The sequence below is a fragment of the Lepisosteus oculatus genome, chromosome 15, assembly GCF_040954835.1.
Source record: "Lepisosteus oculatus isolate fLepOcu1 chromosome 15, fLepOcu1.hap2, whole genome shotgun sequence".
Lineage (NCBI taxonomy): Eukaryota > Metazoa > Chordata > Actinopteri > Semionotiformes > Lepisosteidae > Lepisosteus > Lepisosteus oculatus.
In genome coordinates, this window is record NC_090710.1 from 29,364,905 (window position 1) to 29,381,642 (window position 16,738).

At 36.5% G+C, this 16,738-nt stretch overlaps 1 protein-coding gene across 4 annotated transcripts in view; it reads left to right on the plus strand.

Moving 5' to 3' along the window:
* The window catches only part of LOC102694899 (cilia- and flagella-associated protein 47-like), a 208,134-nt gene that overhangs the window by 107,211 nt on the left and 84,185 nt on the right, over positions 1–16,738 (plus strand). For all 4 annotated transcript variants that reach the window (XR_011181613.1, XR_011181614.1, XM_069178726.1 and 1 more), the window contains exons 47-49: positions 570–713; positions 2,157–2,330; positions 16,232–16,343. Coding sequence is in view for 2 of the 4 variants with exons in the window: in XM_069178726.1 (XP_069034827.1) it covers positions 570–713; positions 2,157–2,330; positions 16,232–16,343 (430 nt within the window). In the remaining 2 variants the exon portion in view is untranslated. The remainder of the gene's footprint in view (positions 1–569; positions 714–2,156; positions 2,331–16,231; positions 16,344–16,738) is intronic.

Here is a 16,738-nt window from a genome sequence, read left to right on the forward strand (position 1 = left end):
TAATTGAGATATTTACTGTAATAACTTATTAATAAAGTAAGAAAAGTAACAACAATCATTATCAATACATTAAATATTTTAAGAATCTGTATTACTAAAGTGTTTATTTATAGGGGAATCATTTTTTATTTTTCATATTGTCTGTTATTGTCAATGAGTCATTTGTTTTGCATATTTGTATAGATTGTTTTCTCTGCTAGCATTACTAAAAACTAATGTGAAGCTTTTTTGGAAAACCAATATCCCGTGTGTTTTACTCATGATAGATTTTGTTTGTTCACAAATTGCAGTAACATCACAACTTAAAATGGGGATTTTACAGATGTCTAAAATATTTGAAAAATACATATATAACACTCACGTTCTACAAGCTTTGTTTTTGAGGTGTCAACTCTAATTCAATAAACGTTCACTGTCTGCTGACCTTACATAATGCAAACATTTTTATTTGTAATAAAGACAAATCAATTACTTAGTGATGCTAAGGTGTTAAAATGTATATAAGAATCCTTAACAACAGATGGAAAAATGTAGTGAATACAAACCTTTGGACTTATATTTTTCTCTAGATTAACCAGACACTTCAGGACTGGAAACTCCATGGTGTTATTGAAGGAAAAGACTTTCACGGCCCATCAGTGATTTATGTGCGGGCTGGAGAAAGAATGGGGTATCCCTTGATGTTCAGACCCATTTCCCAATGTACTACCTTGGTAAGATTCTCCCTATGCTGTACTTTATAACATAGGGCCAAACACAAAAGGTGGAGGAATTTTTCACCACATTTCTTTTTGGAGGTTCTAAAAATAAAACAAGAAAAAAACATTAGTGATAATGTAGGGGACTTTTTGGGAAGATGTACTGTATGAAAATCTAAGTGAAATCAGTAAGTTTTTTTTTTTTTTACGGTAACGATGTAAATTTGAAACATTATCAGACACTTCAGAGTCATCAAGCCATTTAGCCCAAATGTCAATTGTAATTCACCAAAAAAGTGTCCCCTTAAGAACCTTGAGGAATTGTGCCATCATAGTAGCCTGATTATTCACAATTGTATTATACACCCCTCCCCCAAACTTCACATTGTACTCCAGCAATTAAGGGCTATCAAGCTATTTGATCTAAATCAAAGACCTACGTAGCACATGTGTTCACACCCTGGATTTAAAGCATTGTCTGAGACACACCTCCTAGTACAGATGATGCAGAACTTGAATTAGCTCTGAATGTGCCAGAAAACTGTTTCCTTTAGGATTTTAATTCTTTTGAAAGTCCAAAGAAATGGCACCATGGGTTCGTCATAAAGCCAGTTACATCAGACTTCAAAACTTTGTACATTTATCTCTTATATTTAATTCCTAGATTATATTTTTAAAATCTATGTTTTTGTATAGAAAGCCCATTTCTCTCTGTTGAGCACTATTTTTTATCTGTGACAATAAAGTCACACAAGTGTACATACTGTACTGAACACACGGATACAGAAGTATTCTTTATACTTTACCCTCTTGATTCCAGAATCCCAAGCCAATCTCAGTGGTAAAACAAAAGTAACTTCAGTGACCGACATGCACAGACAGAATGGTTTCTATAGCTCTTATTCAACACTGTGTGTGTCATTTCTTTGTTAGTGTTGTGTACTCTCTCCGTGTTGTCTGCTTTACTTCTGCTTCCATATTACAGAATCTCTACCACATACAGTAAGATCTATGTATCGTGTTGACCTTCCTGATATTGGTCTGTATTTAATTGAATGGGTTCAGTTTTTAAAAGCTTAGGTGGTTGTGTGCAGTGAAGCTGTTTGTTTGAGGGTAAGAGTTGAGAGAACATGGAGAGTCGTTTTGAGTGAGCTACAAAGTACTTTGTTTAATTATTGGCATACGCATCTAGTTAGTTTTTGGATCTGAGAAAAGAGTGAATTGTGTTTTGTTTCTATCTACTTGTTTTCCTTTCGACACGCTTTCCTTCTCCTCACTGTGTACAATGTACATATTCAGTTTGTTTTTTTATTATTTTGCACTGTAAATAAAGCCTCGTTTTTTTTTAAGCCCCGGAGACTGGCCTGTTTTTGTTTTTCATTACCACCACCACGTTATCAGAACACTTGCCACTGACTTTCTCCCTGAAACTTTTTCTTTTTTCTTTTTGTTTCACAGGGTAGACTTGTTCTGCAGAATGAAACAGATGGCACAGAGCACATATTTGGACTCAAAGGAATTGGAACAAAGCCACTGGCACTGGATCATGTTGTGATTGACTGTCAAGTGAGACAAATTACGCAGAAGGTCCTAATGGTCCCCAATTATACACAAACCAGGTTAAGGTGCAAGGTAGGACAACCTTTACCATCATACTGAACATGTAAAAAGTGCATCAAGGATAAACAAAGGCAGGCACAATAATTGGTTGGGGTTTAACACTCCAAAAGACTAAGAGACCTAATTTTGAAAAGCTTTTGTAAAAATATTTGATAAAAGTGTGTCTTGGGCAACAGCCTTATGTCCTTCATGACTGTGAATAAATTCATGATGACAATAAAACGTCAAGAATTACGCTTTCATAGTGTTTTAAAATATGTTGAATTTGATGTTCTCAAATTTGATAATCGTACCATGTTTTTTTTCATCTTTCATTGTAGTATACTTGCAAAGGTCAAACATAAATAAGGAACAGAATAATTGAGAATATTGTACATTTGTTTTAATATTCTCAGCATATTCTGGAATTTTCATTTCTATAGCTGTAACTTGTCAATAGTGTGTCTCCCACTGTAAACCAGTGGTATTCCCACTGAACATTACGACTTGATTTATGGATAGGCCTAACTGTTATTGAATTAACTTAGCAAATAATACCTCTTTTGTCCTCATAAATAAAGAAGTTATTTCTTTAATTTAGAACATAAAAACTAAGGAAGGGCTACAAATGAGTCATTTGACCCCAGTTTCTTCCAGGCAAATCTTATTTTTCCCTATTAGTTTACTCAGTTGCAGTTGGAGCAGTTGCAGAACATTTCTTAATGTGTTTGGGAGATTAGGGTCAGGTTCTTAACGGAATTCTGGAGCCATAAAGACAGACAAGCCAATCTCACCCAGTTGTTATAAATCATGTAACTCTTGTACATACCTTTTCACGCATTTTTTTGCAATCAATACATGGATCATACTTCACACAACAGGCAAGAAAGAGAAATCAAGACAAAATGAAAGAGAAAATACGCTTCTAGTTTTGCATTTCCCTCACATTGTGATCCCATTAATTGTATATGTGGACCGTGCTCGAAACAACAAGGAAGAAAGCGACAAAAAGACAGAATGAGAAAATATGCTACTTGTCGTGATTCTACGTGTATACATGGACCACGTTCCTCAGAATTTCGAGCCACATGGCTTATTCCTGCCTTCCTGTTATTTAATTTACTGTTGACTAATTTTTCTGCTTTTGTCTGCTTCTGTTCCTTGGTGTCCAACTTGGCTCTGGGTCTGTCTGGTGTCCTATCTCTGGGTCTGTCTGGTGTCCTATCTCTGGGTCTGTCTGGAATCCTATCTCTGGGTCTGTCTGGTGCCCTATCTCTGGGTCTGTCTGGTGCCCTATCTCTGGGTCTGTCTGGTGCCCTATCTCTGGGTCTGTCTGGTGTCCTATCTCTGGGTCTGTCTGGTGTCCTATCTCTGGGTCTGTCTGGCGTCCTATCTCTGGGTCTGTCTGGCGTCCTATCTCTGGGACAGTCAGCAGGCATGCTACCCTTTGCATTATTCCTGGAGTCCAATTCAACCCGGGGCCCCCCTCCTCTGCCGGGTGTACCACAGTTGCATGTGGTTGTCAGATAAATCACTACAGTCTTAAATATTTATTAACCCATTAGAGCTTTCCTGCGCTTATCATCATGTATACACACTAGTGACAAACAATTTCATTGAACTTGTACAATGTTGAGACAGGATGTTGTTGTTACCATAAAGACAGCTGGAAATGATATATGTCACAATACTGCATAATAATTATAGAACTATCATTTTTTAATTACACACAGTATGTAGAACTACTGTATTACTAATTGTGTATAACTAGTAATTAGAAAAGATATACTTTTATTTTAGATTTAATTATAAAAAAATATTTATTATATGGATTATTATAATGGTCTGTTCTCCATTCATTGCATGTCACTCCCTTTTAATACATAAAAAAACTTTATAGCCACATTACATTTTAAAATGGTATCTAAGTATCTAGGCTGTGTATGATGTGTTTATATAGCATGTGTTGTATTTTCAATAAATATGATTATGAGACTAAGAAAACATCAGATTAAGTGAAGCTACCATTTCAGTAACATCTAACACAACATAAATTCCACTTGGCGATCTGTGAAGGGCTGAAAGTGGACTGCTGGACAGAACTGAAGACAGACTGCAAACCTTATCAGTAGTTTAAACTCACAGCTGATTGAATTCAGGGAAGCTACTGTAGATGACTTTTGTTCTCTGACACTCATGGCAGCATGGTATTCCTGGAGTGCAGAGCTCATTCCCGCATCAAGGTAGATAGCTGGGAAGTTAATGCTCTTCCAGTACATGCTGAGTGGAAGTGACACCAAGGAACCTCACTGCAAGGATGTGTGCTCATATTTCTTTTGTACTGCTCCCACCTCAAAGACTGCATTCAGATTCTAATCATTTTCAAATAAAACATGTTGACATCATTCCCTTAATTAACTGATCTAAAACAGAGCTATCTAGCCCTGCTAAAATATCCGGAAGCACTATTAAATTCAAGGGATTTGAAATAACTATGTTTTGGACAGCTATACAGTACATGAAGGTTTTCTTTTCTAAATATTGCAACTTCAGATGTTTTAAATTGCACTCTGACTGGAGAAAACACAATTTTCTAATCATTTACACTTAGGGTGGCTGTGGAAAGTAGATGATAGTAGTAGCTACAGGGTGTGGACCCGATAGGTTGCCTGCATTTGGTTTTGTGACTGATTTATATATAACAGTTAAATAGTTAAATACATGAATATATAAATGTTAAATATGATGGTTACTGCCTAATCTGTTTGTTCAAATAGATCTTTGGTTTAGCTTAAGATACTGTACAGTTTATGCAGTTGACATTTGATAGACTTTAGAATGAGAGTAACAAAGCAAAGTGATACAAATAAAAGTTACAGTATGAACTAACAGAACTAATTAAGTATAAGGGTCATAATCAGAATGCAATGTACAATGATTGAACATCTTTCTATTTTCAATAAAAGCCATATAACTGCATAGCTGTACAGTATCTGCAAATTATTCAATATGCAGTAGAATATAAGAGAGCTTGTTACTAAGTTTAATTTAATATTTCTGATGTCCCACCCAGAGTGTTGTTTGCTGGGATAGGATCCAGCTCCCCTGTGATTCTGTACCGGATCAAGTGGTTAGAAAATGGATGAGTGGAATATAATAATATGTCTAGTGACATTTAAGGTCCGCTGTATTGCCAAAGCCTATTAAATTAGTTATTTAACAACACAAATCCAACCTCATAGATTATTGAAGATGTTACTGTTCCTCTAACTAGTATTCATTTTCTACTTTTTAATCTTTTTGTGTCCTTTGTGAACAAATTCACTTGACACAGATTTACATTTACCTTGGTAATGTAGTGAACAATTCCAGTCATGAAATGTGGCGGTATGATAGTAAAAGCGGACACGCTATCCGTGATGTTTTATGCCCAATAGGACATTTATAAAGAACTTGTATTACTGAGATGTATTACTGAAGAATTGCAAATTTTAGGTTAGATTTGCAGGTTATGAAAATGTAGCACATCTAAGGGGACATCTCATACAGTGTACAGTAGATATCATATCACATGGTACTGAGTAAGCACTGGAAATAATTATTCTCTGTATAATGTACTGTACAGATAAAAGGAAAAAAGGATATTGTGACAGACCTAAAGAGAATTAGATTGAAACAAGAATTATTGTTAGACAACAGAAGTTAGGAAAGCAAAGCTCTCACACATGAATCCCGAGGAAATAGCTTTTAGCACAATTCACCTTTTTGACAGAAAAAAAAGTTTTCGTGATTAAAGATGACTGCACTACTGTTGTTTGTCACACAGCTGGGTTCTGTTGTAGTGCATGTTTGTCAAAATTAGAAAAGCTTACTCAGTAGACATCTTTGGCTAATGTGAAGGGAGTAGTCTTTTCAGAGACTTGAAAGATACTATGCTTACAGATGTTTGCTTTTATTTCATATGCAAAATACTGTAGCTTTGATTCCACAGAGATTGTTTGAGGAAGCAAATATACATTGCATATATCTTACTAGTTTAGAAGAGAGATGTAGCCTTAATTCACAGTATGTTTAATCTGTAAAATAATTTCTTTAGACAGGATTAAGATTTCCCTGCTGGTATCAGAGCCAATTTTGAGCCAATCTGGCAGACAGAAGATGGACATAGCATTGTTGCTTTATGAAGTGTAACTTTTAAAAATGTATTGGCCTGGGAATGAACAGACAATAAATATTTATACTGTAGTGCTTCAGAAGAGACTCTCAAATAAAGTTTAAGATTTCTCCTTCTGCGCAACCATGATATTCAGTACCCTCCTCGGGGAACTTACACCAGTTAGTCCTGTGAAGAAGACTGGAAATAAAAAAATAGTGGAAACTGAAAATCCAGATTATCAGACTATAGTGACATACTGTAAGGTTCTAAATGAGCACTAGAACTAGAGCCCACCTAGTCCGTTTGATAATTGGTAGATAATTGATTTAAGGAACCCGTCCAACTGTTTCTTGAAAGACGTCAGGTATTGGCTTCTACAGCATGGCAACATAATAATAATAATAATAATAATTGCTTACACTTATATAGCGCTTTTCTGGACACTCCACTCAAAGCGCTTTACAGGTAATGGGGTCTCCCCTCCACCACCACCAATGTGCAGCATCCACCTGGATGATGCGACGGCAGCCATAGTGCGCCAAAACGCTCCCCACACATCAGCTATTAGTGGGGAGGAGAGCAGAGTAATGTAGCCAATTCATAGATGGGGATCATTAGGAAACCATGATTGGTTAGGGCCAATGGGAAATTTGGCCAGGACGCCGGGGTTACACCCCTACTCTTTTCGAGAAACGCCCTGGGATTTTTAATGACCACAGAGAGTCAGGACCTCGGTTTTACGTCTCATCCGAAGGACGGCACCTGTTTACAGTATAGTGTCCCCGTCACTATACTGGGGCATTAGGACCCACATGGACTGCAAGGTGAGCTCCCCCTGCTGGCCCCACTAACACCTCTTCCAGCAGCAACCTTAGTTTTTCCCAGGTGGTCTCACATCCAGGTACTGACCAGGCTCACACCTGCTGAGCTTCAGTGGGCTGCCAGTTGTGAGTTGCAGGGTGATATGGCTGCTGGCGAACATGGTGTATTCCATACTCCTAACAAATCTTTGGGTAAAGAAATGCCCTGGATGTTGGTTGTAAATACAGTTCCACATCTACTGTACATATGATTGATTTATAGCGGGCATTGCGATGAACCACAGGAGCCTGTAGTGATAAGATTACATCAGAGCGCTGGAACCAGAGATTGGTTTTGTTACAGTACCTTTTGCATTCCACACGGGGAAGACAAAGAAAGTTTACCCAGTAACATTGTGGGAGCAACAAAATCTAAAAATTCTGTTAAGGGTGAGAAAAATGGTTATCACGCCTGATCGTCTGGGGATAGTGTTTATATTTCCAGCCTCTGGTTCAGTGGTACAGCATGTGCCAGTAAATACCACAGGAAAATACAAGGTAAAAAAAAGAAGCAAATGTTTAGGATCAAGCAAGGGAGGGCAGGGTAAAATCACTGGGTTGATCCATCCTGAGCTAGACAAATACCTCCACAAAGCAACTTAAGTACAGGTTTATGTGTACAGATCCTTCTAGTCATGCTGCCCCAGAAAAGGATCTGTTACTATTAGATATCTGTGGCTCTCCTAAAGAGAGCGCATTGTCTTCTCAGCTTTTAATTTTTCGGCTGTGAAATTTTCATCCATTATGCCTTTGCCCAACATTTTTCTGTTGTTTTCTGGATTTTATTCACAGTGAGCAAGATTTACTTTTATAAAGACTTTACCAAAAATAACAAATGACACTTCTTGTGAGACTTTCCAGGGAAACAGTGCGTGGTTAGTTTTGGGGTAGAGGTATTTTCCAAATGAACAAATGTAAATGTAAAAAATAATGTTTCAATTGGGTGCACAGAGTTTTGTTAGGTTACAAAGACAGAGATTAAGTTTCCACTAAATGTGATTGGTCATTTATTTTAAATAATCAAAAACAATAAGCAAATATCCCACCCAAACTATGTGAGTTCTGCCGATTCATTAGCTCTGTTGACTCTAGATCTAATCCAAAGCTGTACAATTATCTATTATTATCTAATATCCCAAATCAGAATTTCATTTAATCTATCATTAAGGATACTGAGACTGTGGGTGAGATTGCTCAACTGTGTGGGTTCACGTAGGTATGTGCCCTCGCCTCTGCTGCCTCAGGTCGGTCCCCCACAGTCAGGGACTCGAACCCGGGCCTCCGGCATCACTCAACAGGGACCCAGCCTCTTGAGCCAAAGGGAAATCTCCCATCAGCCCGGCGGCTGCGGTCCCTGCTATTCACAGGGAAGGGCGGTGACGTCACCGCTCTGGTAAGCCGGCTCTCACAACCCACAATGGTGGCTGTATGCATTACAGTATATTGACAGCAGGCATCTATACAGTATGTGTGTGTCAGAAGACGTTGAAGAACTTAAAGCTACATTGGAGTAGTGTCTGAATTTGGTGAATCATGGACTTGGCTGAAGTCAAATTCCTCAAAAACAGGGTCTCCTTTCTTAGGATTTATAGGAGTGCTTGTTTTTGAAGCAGAGAAAATGGTTTATTTTAGATCATCTGTAGTTTAAAAAATGTTTTATTAATCAGGTGGTGAGTTCCACCTGTGACAACCTTTGTAATTTTAAAATGATTGAGCCATTCCAATCTCACTCCCCTTTTCAGACAATAGTTATTGTCAGACAGTAGACTAAATGGGACTGCTGTAACATTCTTGGTCAATCTAGAAGCCTTGTATAGGTCAATCTTGTGTCTCCTATACTATGTGTCCTAGTTCTGACAGTGCATCATTGACTACTGGTTATAGATACAGTAGTAAGAATTAATAGCCAGAACATATGCTCTGTTGTGTCTTTTTGTATTCCCCCCATTTTGTCTTGTATACGATCGGGATGCTGCACATCTAAGGGTTAGAAAGGTGCACTTTTTGATAGTGAAATTTAGAACAACGCCTTCTTCAATTGTAAATGACTTGAAAGTCTGCTTTTCTATGAACATACAGTATCTGTAGGCTAAGATCTAACTAATAAATATTTAAGACATATTGTGACTTTATTTTGTCTATTCTGTTTTATTTTATATACACGTGCCTACAGTATTTGTGATCAATTTGTAATACGTCTCTCAGAATGAAACAGGTGCAAAACAAAACAACACTTCTATACCAGAATAAGTTTCCAAATTGATGTGATGGGCAGTTTTGATTCATATTTTTTAAAAAAATTGACAAATTCACTGTGCCACTATGCTTCTCGAATGCTTTTACTTATTTATATGCTGGAAAGAATAATTTTGCCAGCTAAGATGATAGAAAATGTAATTAGTCATAGTGTCTGGTCACTGTTTGTGTTGAAGAGTCTTCAGTATAATTGAGAAATAAGGAAATAACATGACTTTCTTTTTATCTAAAACTACACATTTAACAAAGCGGCTCTCTGAGTACAGTACATCTTTGCATTCCACCATCACGTAAGAACAGCCAACTGAGACAAACCCATGTCTTGCTCTCCCAGGTTCAGATTTACACAGTAGATCTGCAGAAAGACAAATGTGAGCAATCAGGTCTATAAACCTTATGCCCCAGGTTTGAGCTCAGGCACTCTATCAGAAGAAATTATAGAGGGAACCAATTTATCAACTGCACTGGGGAAATAAACTTCGAGTTAAATGCTGACCTTAAACAGTCCTGTGGAGGTCACACGCTCACTTTCCTTTAGTTTATGATGCTGCGAAAGAATGTTCTCTGTTTGACCACATTTTTCCATCTAGCGTGTAGATAATAATAAAGAAAGAATAGTGGAAGCTAACTACACCATGCAACTTTATGATGGTATTATACACTTGTCCTGAAAGAATAGTTATGCTCTCTTGTAGTTTATTGATCAGACTAGCACTGAAGTGATCACGATGCCACAAAGGTTCGATAATGAAAATGAAATTGATATAAGTTTCAGCAAAGCTCTAAAGCGAGCAGAGCTACAGTAATTACATTTAACATTTTAATGATGGCAATCGTGACAATCTAGTATCCTGTCTCCTGTCTCCTCCTCTCCAAGAGGCAAGTCAAAGTGCTTTCCTGAGACATGGAGGCAAACTGTCTAAGCACAGGTCACACTTACTGTACATATCGCCCTATTCCTAAAACCAGTTGTTGGTCATCTTACCAGCTTTCTTTGGCTCTTTTATCTCCAGGATTTACTGTAGCTGTATTCAGCACTTGCCATTCCACCTGCAGAAGCTTGCTTAGTCTTGTGAAAACACTCATGTTATCTTGTCCAGAGAATGGTTCTGCCTTATACAGTATCTCAGTTGTTTTTCCCATCTTGCTTTCTGTTTTGTCACACAATCATGAAAGTATATGGAAGATGTAATATAACACCTTAGACTTTCATGGCTTTCATGTCATATTGCAGATTTTGTCAATATGTGAGTAGATAATCTGTTCCTGTAGCTCTGTTTTTATACTGCTGATTCATTTTCTGAATGGTCATGGTAGGTGACAAGCAACACAGATTGTGTGAAATCTGCAGATTCACAACCTGGGGAAAAAAAAAAGATATTTTTCATTGTTCTGTCCAGTAATGCTAAAAAGAAGATCTTGTGATGCATTTGGTGATACTGTATTTATCTAGTTACTCTTTTTAGGATAGATGTGATCATAGTGGGGTCAACAGTAACAAAAGGTGCTATCTAACAAAAGCATCCGTGCTTTCATGAGCAGAAATGTTGTTTAAACATGCAAAAATTAGGATAGTTTATACCCTCCTTTATTTATCCCTCACAAGCTCCCCCTTAAGGAAGGCTTGGGATGAAAATGTTTATCAAATAGTGACTTAATCCATTCACCAGGAAAGCAGTGAAGTAAGGAAAAACAACATGAGAATGACCCTTTTACATAGTGTATGTTACTCAATAAAAAAGTTTTATAAAGCTGAAAAATGTAGTATAAATAAAGTGTAAGATCTATTTTTAAAACTATATTTCATGTTCTTCCTCTGCACTCCCTTAGAGACATATCGTTTCAAGAAGATAGATATTCTGTATAGTTCAAAATAGGTTTCTGATCCTCTGTCCCAGTGTGGTTGCCTCCTGCAGCTTTCAGAGTTCACTGAGTGATGCATGTTGTGGAGATGAGTTGGAGAGAGTTCATTGTCATAGGAGGCTTCCAGCCTACTTTAATAAAGTGCTTTCTATGCTGTTTCTGTTAGTTACCCATCCCATAGGGAAGCTCAATGTTACAGGGGGTGGATGATAAAGTACTCATACAGTATTTTGAAGTAACTAAAATGCAATTAAAAAGAATTCTACACTTTTCCTATTAATGTCAATACTAATTACCAATATGTTCCCACTATGAAAGATGTCTTAAATGTCTAAAGACGCTGGTGTCTGAATTGCAGTGTCAGTAACAGAAACTGCAAAATTATTTAATGTATGAAAGGGAATAGTGTCAAAAATCATATATCAAACAAAGGAAACGGCATCAAGAGAGAAGATCTGTGGTTACAAGTCGAAGGGATAGGCGGACACTTAACAAGATTGTGTTAAAAAACACAAAACGATGGCCTCAAAAACTATCACAGAACTAAACCTTCACCTATGTGACCCAGTCTCAATAAAAACATGTCATGAGTTTCCCAAAGCTGATATTTATGATTGGACTGTCATTCAGAAGCCGCATGTAACCAACAGCTGTGCACAGCAACACATAATTTCTCAAATCATCCAATTTTGTAAATACCATGTAATAAACACCTTTGTTTTGTACAAAGAAGTAACTTTTCTTTCTCAGACTTTTTGGGACAGTGACTCAGACAGTATTATGTGAAAATCACTCTCTTAGTATGATCTGCTGGTTTTGGGAGAAAGGTGGCATTGTGTTCACGTGCAGGCTGGACCAGCATGATTTTGTTCTCGACTAGGAAACAACTTCTATGGAAAAAAATGATAAATTCCTTTTAGAAGTGGAGGAGAAAAAAATCTGTGAGACCTATGTAAATGTGAGCCTCTAGACACAATTTGTTAATGTGCCACCTCCAAGGAGCAAGAAAATTAGAGGTGAAAATCTATACAACCATGTTCTGTTACTGCTCAGTTTATTACAGGGTCACAATAGAAGGATTATTCCACTGAAGAAATGTGGTATGACATTATTTCATCTCCATGTTATGTATGATAGAAAATGTTTGTTTTCAGTAGGAATAGTGATTATTACAATAATGCTATCTGATTTGGTTACAGATTTCATTTTTTGGGTCATTAATTCCCACTAGACAATTTATAGAAAACTATATAAAACAGTGTCGATTCCTCAATTATGCTTAGTCCACAGGCCACTCATTTCAAATTCGGTGATGAAATTATTATTCCAACATTAATTAAGTATTCCATACACATTATAAAGATATCAAATTAATGCCTTATTGAAAAATACTATACTCATAAGGTATTTTCTTACAGAAAGCAAAACCTTAATCAAACAGCAAAGAATAGGGCCTGCTGGATTAAACAAAGCATTGTCATACATAGATTAGTATATACTGTACAACAAAACATAATCTTAATTTGGGTGGGTAGCTGCGTCAGCATGCGTAGGCTGCAAAGGAACACGTAATAGGTTTATTCCGTGCTGAAAAAAAGAAGAAAGAAAACACAACGTTTCGGCCGTGGAGCCTTCTTCAGGTGTTCCCCCACCTGAAGAAGGCTCCACAGCCGAAACATTGTGTTTTCTTTCTTCTTTTTTTCAGCATGGAATAAACCTATTACTTGTTCCTTTATAATCTTAATTTGTCTAAAACTGAGAAAACACGGCCATGATCTTGATGCATAGTACTGTAGCTGCAGTTTGTCTAAAATATTAATAAAACATTAGAAAACAATTTTGTCCTTTTTTAAATGTGCTTTATATCTTTTTCCCCCTCACATTTAGGAATAATGAGTAGGTCATTCATTATAACACATAAATAAGAGTTCATACAACATGAATCATCATTGCGCTCTAGGGATAAATGAGCAAAGGAAGTAAAAAGGTTCAGGCAATGATAAGGTTTAAAAACCTGTTTAAGGGAAGTTTCTCAGTATCTGTGGGAACCTATCCCTAGCACCTGAGGAGAACAGAATATGGGCATAATGAGGGCTGATGATACAGTGCGATTTCCACATAAAAGCATGTGTGGGGGTATGAGGAGTGTAAATACAAGGTTTGCCACTTGAGAGAGTAGAATTGTGAGGAGTGCAGTAAGTGCAACTCTATTTTCAATTTCAATTCTAGACAGTGATAGGAGGCTATACATATACCATAGCTGCATTCATGTACAGCATTACCTGCTTACCTAAAAGGCCTGTCCTACAGAGGGCAGGCATGGCCAACTGAGTGTGCTTTTTTTGCTAAGACAATAATGTGACATACCAGCACATGAGCACCTTTTGACACTTCTTCACACTGCCTGGACATTGAAGGGGATGAGGGCAATTTCAGCCTGACATGATAAGGATGTTTTTATCACTGTTGAAAATACAGGGAGAGCAGACACTACTAAGCAAAAACTTATAGCACGCTAGAATAACAAAACACAAAAAGCTATTGATTTGTTAGCAGCACTACCGGCTCCATGATATCTAATCAGATGGAATATTGTTCTGATTTCTGAAGACAAAAAAAGTTAAATTCTCTGTATCTAATATATAAAACAGTATAAAATATATTTTATATAGGACAGCAAATAAAATATATAAAGTGTATAAAAAGCAGATATAGTGGTTTAATTGTGATAAACACTTAAAGACATAGTTGCATTCTCTTGAAATTTATTGCTACTTCAATAATTTTAGTAAAGTTTTTACATTTGTGCAGAATGTATACAGTACATTGATCGCAATTAAAATGATTTTATGCATTACAAAGTCTATCTTGAATTCTGACATCTGTTGTAGTGTTAGAAATGTAAAAAAAACTCTATATACCGGGGGTTATGAATTGTGTCCTAACTATTATTCATCATCTTTGTTGTTTAATATATTGGTGATGATTTCATACCATTAATGTCAGACTATTTTAAAGATATTAAAGTCAAAATGATAGACTGCTGTCTGTCAGTACAAAGCAATGCAAATGTGACTCGTTGGTATGGGTACTTCGAACACCAACTTCCTGAGCCATGCAAAGGAACAGTACAAAGTTGCAGTTCCCTTCTTATACTGCCAGGAAAATTCCAACAAGCATACTGCAACATACACTCTCCCTAGAGGTGTACATGGTAATAGGACTATGTTTTCACCTTGCCACCTTGTTGATTGCTAATTGGTGTTAATTAGTCATTGGTGATTGGTAATTGTTAGTAATCCCTTCTACAAAACTCACTGTTGTAAATAAGATAATTACAGTCTATACATTCTCTGAAATGTACACCATCAACTTATCACTGTGAAATGGCAGTTTTTATTTGTTCATTTGTTTTATTAGTTTTTATATTGTTCTGATATATCTTTTAAGGGATTGTCTTGTCAGGACATTGCCCATCAGTCATATGTTAACTGCTTTATTCTTGTATGTTGCTCAGACTTTTTGTTATAAGGGCATAAGGCAGGAATGGGGTTCTTTTTCTAACTGCTAATGTGCCGAGAGTTTGTTATTTCAAAGAGTCTTTTTCATTCCTGTGGGATTTTTGTATGGGAATCCATGTGCTATATTCTTTTCCCAGTGTCATTATTACAGTATGTGATCCTCTTCAGCGGGTCAGTGCCTTCCAAGGTATTACTGTAGAGTATAATGCTCCAGTTGTCAGGGTCAGACTCTTATAATATTACTTTATGGTTTGAGGAGGAAAGCAAGAGTAAATGGTGTTACAAGGCATAGGTAAATTAATTAAGCACACTGTTGTCTTTCCTCATGGTTGGTGCAAGTTCTATATTCAGTGCAATGGTGGCATTTGTAGTATTTGTATTGTTATTCTATTAATTCAATTTCACTGCTCATCTGTCCACGTAATACAGGTGTGGCATGTTTTGGTTTGGATGGTCTGTCCTTTTATCCTGCTTACAGTACCATTGAAAATTGTCTTGGTAAATTCAGATCCTTGGACATTTAACTTTACTGTGCACAGTTTGAAAGGGGTAAGGATTTCCTGGTAGGTTGGTCTTAAAAATGTTGTCTGAGACAAAAACTAATGATAGGAGTCTAAGTTATTCATTATTAAGGAAAATATGCTCCTGCATTTTTGTCTTTCTTTAGGAATTAGCAAATCAAATAAGAATTCTTTTTCATGATTTATATAAACATCCAATAATAAAAAAATATTTTTTTTCTGATGTCCACATGCTAATTAACAAGACAAACCTTAAATACAGTAGTGGAACATCAGGCTGAGGAAAAATAGATACAGACCGTGTTTGTCAAATCTCTGAATGCCCTGTCAGTTCAGAAGAGAATTTTGAATAGGTTAATAATAACCATAATAGGATAGGGATAAAAAACTTACGTGCTTTACTGTATATACAATGAAATTGTTGTGTTCTTTTTATATTGCACTTTCTTCCTCTGAAGTTTAAGTTTATCATACTCTCATATAGAGTAGTTAATGGTGTTGATTAAGACTCCTCTGAGTCTGAGATACTATTTTAGGTCTTCCTGCTTATGCGCAGCATCATGACTGTGGAAGCCACTGGGAAAATCCATTTTGAGATTCTGAAACTGTCAACATTTACTTGCTTATAGGCCTGTGTTTTCAGTATAGATTTCTTTGTATAATAAAGTTCTATGCTTTGTGTCACTAAGTCATTTTTCTTTCTTTTATTTTGTTGTTATGTACATTGTGAGTGAGATGCACTTGAATGTCTTCTTAGGTTGTTTCAGACATGTCAATGATCAGTGGGCCGCCAGCACTGGACATCAAACCAGGGCACACTGTTCCTTACCCCATCAGCATACTTCCATGGAAACGAGGGACACACACAGGTAATAAATCAAAAGAATTTACTGTATTGAAGCTTACAGTGCAGAATTGTTTTCTGTCTTTTTGTACTGAGGTATGTTATATAAGTCTTATTTAATCATGTAACCATGAGAAAAAATTAACCTTGCAAGGCATATGGTATAAACACATACTATATAAGGCAATAAACATTGCAGACTGTTGAGAGTAGCAGGGGAATTAAATATTAAGACAAAGGCAAATGTGTGTGAGTAACAACAAAAACACATTTGCCAGGTGAAAACAGAACCTCACATTACCTTAGAGTAAATAATGATTTGTAGGATTATTATTAAGAATAGGAAAATGTGGGTGAGGAATATGAACATGTTTTTTCTCTTGAGAAACTAAATTAAATTTTATACATGCAGACCATGTA